The sequence below is a fragment of the Tripterygium wilfordii genome, chromosome 13 (assembly GCF_013401445.1).
Source record: "Tripterygium wilfordii isolate XIE 37 chromosome 13, ASM1340144v1, whole genome shotgun sequence".
NCBI lineage: Eukaryota > Viridiplantae > Streptophyta > Magnoliopsida > Celastrales > Celastraceae > Tripterygium > Tripterygium wilfordii.
Window position 1 is genome coordinate 11,894,730 of NC_052244.1, and position 9,833 is coordinate 11,904,562.

The 9,833-nt window shown below is 37.7% G+C and overlaps 2 protein-coding genes across 2 annotated transcripts; both read right to left on the bottom strand.

The window, feature by feature from the left end:
• Nucleotides 1-95: 95 nt before the first annotated feature.
• Nucleotides 96-6,091, bottom strand: LOC120013312 (pre-mRNA-splicing factor ATP-dependent RNA helicase DEAH10). Its single transcript, XM_038865078.1, has 12 exons — nucleotides 5,823-6,091; nucleotides 5,701-5,747; nucleotides 5,537-5,617; nucleotides 5,219-5,435; nucleotides 4,184-4,604; nucleotides 3,547-3,750; nucleotides 3,121-3,281; nucleotides 2,549-2,734; nucleotides 1,746-1,977; nucleotides 1,053-1,252; nucleotides 719-853; nucleotides 96-546 (listed from the first exon to the last, which is right to left on the bottom strand). The coding sequence occupies exons 1-12, from the start codon at nucleotides 5,915-5,917 to the stop codon at nucleotides 363-365; spliced, it is 2,163 nt and encodes a 720-aa protein (XP_038721006.1). The 5' UTR covers nucleotides 5,918-6,091; the 3' UTR covers nucleotides 96-362.
• Nucleotides 6,092-7,291: 1,200 nt separating this feature from the next.
• On the bottom strand, nucleotides 7,292-9,580 carry LOC120013530 (very-long-chain (3R)-3-hydroxyacyl-CoA dehydratase PASTICCINO 2-like). Its single transcript, XM_038865363.1, has 8 exons — nucleotides 9,338-9,580; nucleotides 9,124-9,254; nucleotides 8,932-9,020; nucleotides 8,794-8,847; nucleotides 7,958-8,028; nucleotides 7,799-7,880; nucleotides 7,602-7,698; nucleotides 7,292-7,495 (listed from the first exon to the last, which is right to left on the bottom strand). Exons 1-8 carry the CDS (start codon nucleotides 9,406-9,408, stop codon nucleotides 7,425-7,427), a joined length of 666 nt encoding a protein of 221 aa, XP_038721291.1. The 5' UTR covers nucleotides 9,409-9,580; the 3' UTR covers nucleotides 7,292-7,424.
• Between the last annotated feature and the right edge of the window lie 253 nt (nucleotides 9,581-9,833).

Below are 9,833 nucleotides of genomic sequence, written 5' to 3' on the forward strand. Positions count from 1 at the left end.
TTTGTACAGGAATGGTTTCTGCCGACCCGCAAAGCTAAAGGCAAGAAGATCAAGTATTTCTGTGCTTAAAAGTTGGTTGAGGCAAAAGGCAATCTCATCTGCGCATGGATGTGTTGCATTGGTACCTAAACAACACAAAAATGGTTTTGAAAGGACGCTGGAAACATTAAAAAACCACCCTCCTTGAGAAACAGGATAATACTTTTCAGTCTTTCACTAAACAATCCCAATATCCCATAAGATGGGGATTTTAATTCCATTCCACACCACCCCAAAGGAGCATTACATACAAGGCGATTCCGGGGGAAAAAAGAGAGGAATAAATGGTACTTACTTCCTCAGAAGTTATGGCAGAAGTAATTTCAGTTCTGCACAGCATAAAAATGAGGAGCCAGCTCTGTCAACCATAAGTAATCAATTCTAGTGATGTTGTGGATGTACTTGTGATTAGTTTGGACAAGTTCATTAAATATTATACACTCTGGTTTTGCCTGGAATAAGACCGAAGAAGGCCGGATTTGCACCACCTGACCACTTGCAAGAGCCCTGCCATTCAGTTCATTGTAAGTAAGGACTTGTTCAGAGGAAAGTGAGAGTAACTAATTAAAAATACATTTCTACCTCAAAAAAACATATATAGGCCATTCTTATCCAAGGGTATAAAGAGATTATAACTCAAGATAATCTATTAACTTTCGCAACTAGGTAAACCCAGTACCTGTATGTGCCCTCAGGCTGCTTTAAGGCAGCATTCAGGAAAAAGGAGGCAGCAAGGCATTTGCGGAACTGAAGCACGTCATCTCCACACGAAGATACACAAAAACCCATTTGCTCAACGTGCTCTCGGATTTGACTGCAATAAAGAACCTCATAAAACTTCAAAATACTAATCCCAAATCTTCAATTTTAACAATACCAACGAAAGAGAATTACATACTTTCATTCATACAGGAAAAAGAAGTGAACATTTTAAAGGACAGCAAGAAAAGCAACTATGTGAGGCTGCAGTAGAACAAGCCTCATAAAAACCGAGAACAAGATTCATGGCAAACCTGTGAATGTCACGCGCATGTCTCAGAGAACGGCTATTAATAAAATTTTCCTTGCACCACTTCCTCATAATTTTTTCCCTTTTATCTTTACCAGGTCCCATGTTTCTCTTCTCCAAGAACTCATCAGATGCTCGATATATGTTAACTAAAGTAAGGTGGTCACCATCTGGACTTGAGAAGCATTTTACTCTGCTTCTTGCCTGATGAACAGCAAAAACATATGAGCCACTGAAACATAGGTATCATTGAAAGCAGAAAAGTAACTACTTGCTGTCATCATAAAATTTGAAATGACATCCATGTGCATGCCCTCTCTCTTTTTTCTATTAATGGTATGGTTATATTATCACCTTTTCAAGGAGGAGGGATTCAAACGAGGTGCAAGTGACGATGAGCAGGTGGTGCTTACCACTAGACCACAGGACCTCATCATATGCATGCCATAAAATTGAAAAGGTGGGCAGTAACAACTTATATTTTATGACATGATGAGATGAATCAACCATAAAATGAACACCAAATGAGTAAATTCAAATATTACTAACACAACTAAGATGACAAAATTCAAGGATTTTGGAATAAAGTCAAAGTAATTTTTAAGACTCGTGTTTAGTAGTACATCAGAGTACTGATTCATCAATCCAAAATAACATAATGGTAAGAGGTTAGAGGTGGCAGTTTATATGCATATACCTCCTCTTTCTTCTCACGAGGGAAATAGAAAATAGATTCCACTGAAAGCATGGCAACAGTTATCAACATTTCTTCCAAGCAGTTGAACTCATTTGCTAGGATAAGAGCTTTGGAATAAATGGGGTCTAAGGGAAGTCGAGACATTTGACGCCCAACTGGATCAGCAAGCTTACAGTCATCAGTCAAAGCACCTAGCAGGAACAACTCCTCCAATGACTTGATAATAGCTGCCCTGTTCAAAATTCGATAGACTAAGGTGATTAAAATCGCTCAAACAGATGATATAGAACTAGAGTATAGCAGAAACAGAACTGTTAAATACAGATGCAATACATCAAAACAGCCTACTCTGTTGCAGTAAAAGAGTAAAAGTAGAGACAAACTACAGATTCACAAAGAACACCAAATATAAATCCAACTTAAGTATTACTGATGATTAAGGGAGTTGATATGTTAATAAATCATGCAAATACAGTCAATCATATAACTCTTTTTGAGTGAAAAAAATATAATTTATTGCCGGCACCAAGGGGGTGCTCTAACAATCAAGTAAACATTATCCGTGTATATGGCTCCTGCAGTGGGCAGGGTCAGGTACAAACAAGATGTACGCAGACCTTACCCCCACATAATATGTGGAGAGGTTGTTTCCAGGAAAGTAGAAACAAGAAAATAGACAAATGGTTTTCTACTACATTGCAGACCCTACTCTCACAATGAACGAATAAGCACAATTTCAAAGACTCACACCAAAAGCATATGTAGAATATAAAGAACCAGTTAAGGCTTTTAAACTGGCTGACCTTGGTGGCTTCTCAATGAAATCAAACCCAATAATATCATCAACACCCAGGGCTTTGAGTTGTAAAATGACATTTGAAAGGTTGCATCGCTTAATCTCTGGCTTGGTTGAATCCTCAAGTTTCTCAAATTCACTCTCAGGATATAAACGAAAGCACTTCCCAGGTCCTTCACGACCTGCACGTCCACTGCAACGCAAGAAATTAGCAGCCATCCTCATCAGTGCCTGAATCTCGTTTTCGATTTGCAGAGACAAATTTGAATAATGAGCATGCTATTAGCAAAATGAACATGATGCTGTTTCCACCAAATTTATGCCAAATGAATTTTCAAGTTTATTGTTTGAGTAGTATTCATCCAACTCTTTGCATTCAAATAGATGCAAGCCTCTCCATACAAGCACGCAACATGTGAAGATGGAAGCATATTATCAACGGTTAATTTCCAAAGCCCATAACTTGAATAATGTAAGGTAATAAATAGGTCACATATTTTGAGTGCTAAGACCTTCCAATTTCATAATAAATATATACACACAAAAAAAGGTGGGGGAAAGAAAAACTAGCAAGCCCACCTTCTTTGAATAGCCTGTGCTTTTGAGGTTGGGACAATAATCAGTGATTCCATCCCTTTGACAGGATCATAGGAGCGGGCTTTCACAAATCCAGGATCTATAACATACCTGATTCCGGGTATTGTCACTGATGTCTCAGCAATATTTGTTGCCAATATAACCTAACAGAGAAGCGCATACAACAATCAAAATTACACACCCAGGATCCATAACATAAGTGTTTGCATGAAAAAAAGAGAATCTTATGGACTCTAATAATTGCAGCATTCATCATACATTCACCACAGTGAAAACAGCAACCCTATGTTGGGACGATAACCATAACTGCATCATTGTGTAGAGTCCATGGATGGTTCATGCATGCATAAGCACGCTACCAGTTATCAAACCATATAGACAAAAAGATCATTTGCATCATGAAATTACCTTACGAAAGCCAACCGGAGCTGGCATGAAAACTCGCATTTGCTGTTCTGATGGAAGTGATGAAAATATAGTAACAGTAAAAAGCTTTTGACTGTCTTCAGGTAACTGTCGAAGTCGCTCTTGGACAAGTCTTTCAACAGATTCAATCTCTTCTTGCCCGGTCAAAAATACAAGTATATCACCAGGGCCCTCCTCCAAATGAATCTAAAAAATGAAGAAACACACATGTAAGTAGTTGTATGGGAAACTTTGAAAGAAAAAGATGAGTTGAAGTGCTCTGAGACTGATTCTCAGTCAAGTTTACTTTGCCACAACTTAAGGATCAATAATTAGCTTGAAAGTTCAGAAAAACTTATGTTGGAAGAAAAATGAAGACGACGGGCATTTCACTGTAGAGGATGAAGATAATCAAATATCTACCAAACTATCATGTTAAATATCATATACAAGTATTAAGAACAGGTCACCAAGTACACAGACATGCATATTCATACACTAAAACTGCATTCAAATTCAAAAAAAATTATTTTAAAAAATGAAAATTAAATTAGGAAAGTGACTCTCAGTCCAAAAATAACAAAACCAGCAGAAAGTGTTTAGTCAAAAGAAGAGGCTAGATCAGAGCCCTGATAACAACCTGGAATATAGTAATTAAGGCCGCCTCTAAATAGTCTGACTCAGCATGAAGAGTATAAAGTATATCAACAGGAAATTGTCTCCCTTGAATGTAAACAGCTTTTGCACCACTGTAGTACTCTGAGAAAACATGTGCATCCAAGCTAGCAGACATGACGATTAACTTCAAAGGAAGAAATTTTCTGCCTTGACATTTTTTGAATAAACTGGCACTTTGTGAGCCATCTTCTTTCTCTGCCACTGCCAGTGTGCCATTGTTTGCCTTATTGTCAATATGAATATGATCATTGCCAGATTTTGATCTTGCATGTTGCACCTTTTTCAGCAGGCCTAGCAACACATCAGTATGGACAGTTCTCTCATGAGCTTCATCAACAATGATAACTGAATACCTAGAGAGATATGGATCCAACAATGCTTCCCTGTAATAATATAAATTCACACTTACTAAAAAGACTATCACGAGTTTGCAGTAGATAAAAGCATGAATAAATTCTTTCCATCTATAAAAATATAAAATGACTAAGAGACAATCCTAACTATTAAAAACAAGTACCAATTAAAAAAATCATGGTCATCTTCCCTCAAAAAAAAAGGAGAGAAAACTTTAATCTGTGTAACAAAGACACAGCAAGCAATCAATTAGCACTACTACATTGCATACATAATTAATCCTCCATCCCCACTCACTTTCATCTCTTCAAAAAACCTCGAACAATGACGGGAAGTTAACCTATTATTACTGCATTGTTTATTTGTTTGTGGCTGTACACTTAAAGATCTAACATCTCTTTTATCACCATGAATGCATCCTAAAATTTCTTAACCTTAACATATACCCAGGTCCAAATAATGCAACACAAACTCTGGTCACTGGCCAACAAGTAACATGTTTATGCAAATGCTCTCTTTAGGGGCTAACAAGGTAGGTAAAACATCTTCACTGTGCTTATATGTAAAGAACGCACAAAACATCAACACAATATAGCTGAATTCAGCCATATACATCTAATACACAAGTAATGCATATATTTACCTCAGTAGCAAGCCATCCGTCATGTATTTGATCCTTGTGGAACTAGAAGTGTAATCATCAAACCGGATGGAATACCCAACCCTCTGGCCCAGTTCCACACCAGATTCCTCAGCAACCCGTTTCGCAACAGTGACGGCGGCCACTCGCCTTGGTTGCGTGATCCCAATTGATCTCCCATCACGAGAAAATCCAGCATTAAATAGAAACTGCGGTAACTCTACAAAATAAACAAATAAATGAACAATCACGTAAACATGCACGATCGTGCTTAGTAGTGTTCAGTTTAGTCTAAAAACAAATAAAGGACAAAATACTCACGCGTGGTTTTTCCACTGCCTGTTTCACCAACAATAATCAATACGTCATTCTTCTTCACCTCCTCGACAAGCCGTTTTTCAGCTATTCAAACAAATAAGAAGAAGACGAAAATAAGACACCATATAAAGAATTGAATACTATGTGAAATCATTCTCAACGCAAACCTGAAGCAATCGGAAGAGATTTTCTCTGCTGAATGATCTTTTGCCTCCTGCAATTCAAAAATTAGGAACACCAATGACTTACCGAAGATTGAATTAAAGTTTGTTTTTTTTAATGTTCTAACCTTGCAAAGGAGTTCACGTAACCGTTGGGAAACTTAGAGTTAGGTTTGTTGCTCCCTGTAGAGTCCTTGACTCCTGCTTGCGCCATTGACGGCATCCCCAGCTCCGTTCCAGCAAGCGAGCTAGAGACGCAGTAGCAGGCGGCTCCAAGAGGTGGTGTTTTTCTTCCCTCCCTCAAATCAGAACAAACACGCCGCTAATTCTAGGGAAAGCAAACGATGCCGTTTCCGACACTCCCTATCTACTATTCTACTTCTGTGATCTGTCTTTCCAAAAAAACATTATCTGAAGACGATGACCCACTGAAGAACAAAACAAACAGAAGCCCGACCGGACTAGCCCACGACCCTTTGTGGGCCACTGGGCCATATAAACAAACCCAGCCCACAACCCAATGGGCCTAAAATTTAGGCTTCTCCAAAGACATGATTCATTGATTGAAATACCCAAAAAAGAAAAAAGTCAAAAACTGTCCAATAATATAATATTGTAGGTTATCAAATTATGGTTTGCACTAATTTCCTGAATTGTTGATTGTGGGACGGTGAAACTATGGGTGTTCGCGATCGATCGATTTTTGCAGTCCCAGTAGTATAACTACTTAATCTATCCATTCTACAAAAATATAGCCATCATAACACACAATAATGTATGTGTTTGTACTGCGTTCAGGTGCACCTCACCTCACAGCACCATAGTTTTTTGTGACACACCAAACGTTTTAAGTTTTAACAGCAAAACTCACCTCATAACACCACAGCTTTTTACCTCACAGCACCTCACCGCACTCCCAAATGCTTACAATATATGTTGAATTGTCCAACGTAATCAAATTATGTCAATTATTTTATTTTATATTAATGTACAATGTAAACGTTAAATGATTTTATATTAATCTTATTAGTCATCTAATATAACCGTAATTTAGATACGCCAAACGCACCTTACAGTACTGCACCACAGTTTTAAAAGTGATGCGCCAAACAGCTTTTGCTTTTCAACTCACCTCACAGCACCACAGTTTAATAACTCACAGCACCGCACAACACTTCAAAGCAATTGACAGCACTCCTAAACAGGCACAACGAGCCAATGACACAAAGCAACCACCGGAGAATCACCAATCTAACCTTAAATTATCAGTAATATTAAAACAGCAACCAAAAGGTGTTCATGCCATAACTTCAAACACCAGGCAGGTAGAAGGGACTGATACAGTTTACCTTAGTCGAATTGAAAGACGAGAGGAGAAGAAGTGCCGTCGCCCCTCGCCAGGCAGAGAGGACTGAGAGAAACAAATGTCTGAATGCGCTGTAGGCTAACCTAAAAGGTTTAATTAATTGGTTTGGCTGTTGGGCCATTGGACTGTAGTATGTATGAATATATATAATCGGTCTGTTTATGGAAATATTTCATCGGTTCGATTTTTGCCATTATTTTCAACACTCCAGTTAAACAAACAGTGCTGATGTGCAGAGTCGTTTTGGATGTTCACTTCAAGACATTGTAAAAATTGTAGTCCAAATCACAGAATCATAAACTCTTGTCACAAGAAATTGCTGTAAAACAAAAGAGATTTTGAATAGAGCATATCGTTGCCACCCTCATTCCCGTTTGGATTTTGAAAGGGCTCTCTTCCTTTGCCCAAGCATGTAGCCATACATGTGAGGACTCCCTGCAATTAATATATGTTCATGCAATGAATTAACAATCATTATCCACATACAAGTATACAGATTGAGTAAAACATGATGACAAAGAATGATATGAGGAGCTCATGCCTGGGACATAGATTCCGAGAACGAGAAATGCAAAGTAGAAGTAATCAAAAGAGAAGTTCCATTTGTTGGGCATCCTTAAACTATACTTTCCGGATTCCTGTAACAGTATAACAATTGCATATATTAAGCAATACTCATCTCAACATGAGACCGTTTATTTTGAAAGTTCAGCACTATGAATCATTAAATCCAATTACCTTCATGTAAGGCAGGGCAAGATATATTAAACCAACTTCGCTGGAGATGCCAGTTATATACAGCAACAAAAATGAACTATACCTGTGAAACACATAGAGTAACTCATGTCAGTAACTCATTCCTATTAAATGGAAGCGCATCAGAGTATATATTGATACCTAAGCCATAAGAGCCATGATGGTGCAAAACCAAGTGCCTCCTTAATTCCAAAGAATGAATAGCTAATAATCTGCAATAAACAATGACAAAAGTTCAGATTGGGTTCGAAAACTATCCGCTAATTAGATACAACTTCACTCACAAACAATCGACAGATTACACCATGTAAGAAGAAGTAACAAACCAACAATTGAAAATGCCCATCAATGGCTCCAAAATCTTCAAATATAAGCTTTGAGAACAACATAAACAAGAACAAAATAATAGCGAGAAAATTATCTTTCTAGGAAAAAAAAACACACTAAGTAGAAAGGTTCAGTTGAGATTCACTGTCTTTTAGCACTGTCAATCATGATCGCAATGCTACCGAATTACAGGTAACCAAACTTGTACATCACACAATCCAATATAAGTTACTGGAGCTAGTCTCACATCATGCTCATACTCAAGTTCTTACATTCGTTTATGTCAATAATGAGAACATTAATGGTAATTGTCTATCATGAGTTTGCCTATGCATTAACGACTAAACAAACAAAATATAAGTTCCTGAATTGGGTCTGAATGAATGAACAATGAAGAGGAACTTCCAGTTAAGGTACAAACTATAAACTTAAGAACAAATCAGCCATTAAGGAGCCAAATTAATTAAGACATCAGATAACAGTCAAATGTTCACATAAAATTGGCGTATACCCAGCTCGTAAAATAAATCACTTTCATGAAAATCAACAAAAAAGTTGTTTGATGGTGCCAACAAAACAGAAACTAAGGAACCAAATATACACAGCAGCAGACATATTTATATTTGGAAATGGTATTCTGTAATACTTACCTCCGTTATGGACCAGCTGATAACCAAAGAGCTAACAACAAAGTGGGTCTGGACCTGCCAACAAAAATCCTCAACTTAGTTTAAGTATCTTCTACACTCTGTGATTATAAATCAGAAAGAAAAGGCATAAGAAGTCACCTGAGGGAAACTCCAAAGAATACCCCATGCTACATACAATCTAGAACCTATTTGTGGCAGTGTAGCTGTTATAGGAGACCTCACCAATCCTATTTCATAAAAACCCAGAAAAATTAAAGAACTGGGTCTCAAAATTCAACTCAATTTATAACAAAATAAGTAAGATAAGTCATAAGAGTACCCAATGCTCACCCACAAGACCATGAATAATCTCCAAAACGGCGGCGGTTTGAGCCCATAATAGAGGCCTTTCCACGGCACTGTAGACTCGTTCATGACCAGATTCCTTGAGAGTCTTTACTGCCAAAAACAATACCTGAAGCCTGAAAACGAAGAGAGTGAGTCAATCAGAAAAAGCATTTGTAAGCAGAAATCGAAAACGTAAAGGTGAAATCTTTCGACTTGCCAGCCAACGAATGCTGTCCAGTTGTAGATGGAGAGGTACAGGCGCTTGAGAAGCGACAAAGATCCTGCCATTAGAGAGAAGGAAAGGAGCCCAAGCAGATCAGAGAAGCATTGGGGCCAGAGATAAATTTATTAAAGACGCGCACCGGTTAGCCATATTTAGCTCAACTACTACTGCTGCGGCAGCTGCCGTTTAATCTGTAATTTGACTAATTTCTATAGTCAATTTTTTTCTTGACAAGAAAAAAAAAAATTGAAGAGTACTGAAATGTCACAAAATCTATATATAATAATGTAAATACCAAAATGCATTATTTTTCTGGAGAGTGATGTATTTAGTATTTACATAATTGTTCACTACTCTACTGTTGTGTGTAAAACTGTGGTTGCATTCCATACTGTGGTCTTCTTCACCAGAAATTCTCTGATGAACTTATCAAGAAGTTTTTTACTCTGCTCATAGCCTCATTTACCCGGCTACTTCCATACGAATCTCT

Bases quoted from the DNA above. Each gene is read 5' to 3' on its own strand.
- LOC120013312 (XM_038865078.1), bottom strand. From the start codon at position 5,917: ATGCCGTCAATGGCGCAAGCAGGAGTCAAGGACTCTACAGGGAGCAAC. The intron at 2,735-3,120 runs GTGGGCTTGCTA...CTTGCGTTGCAG, and splicing joins GCACAGGCTATTCAAAGAAG to TGGACGTGCAGGTCGTGAAG. The intron at 547-718 runs GTACTGGGTTTA...ACTGAATGGCAG, and splicing joins CAGCCTGAGGGCACATACAG to GGCTCTTGCAAGTGGTCAGG.
- LOC120013530 (XM_038865363.1), bottom strand. From the start codon at position 9,408: ATGGCAGGATCTTTGTCGCTTCTCAAGCGCCTGTACCTCTCCATCTAC. The intron at 9,021-9,123 runs GTGAGCATTGGG...TTTATGAAATAG, and splicing joins GATTATTCATGGTCTTGTGG to GATTGGTGAGGTCTCCTATA. The intron at 8,029-8,793 runs GTAAGTATTACA...TGTTTATTGCAG, and splicing joins TCAGCTGGTCCATAACGGAG to ATTATTAGCTATTCATTCTT.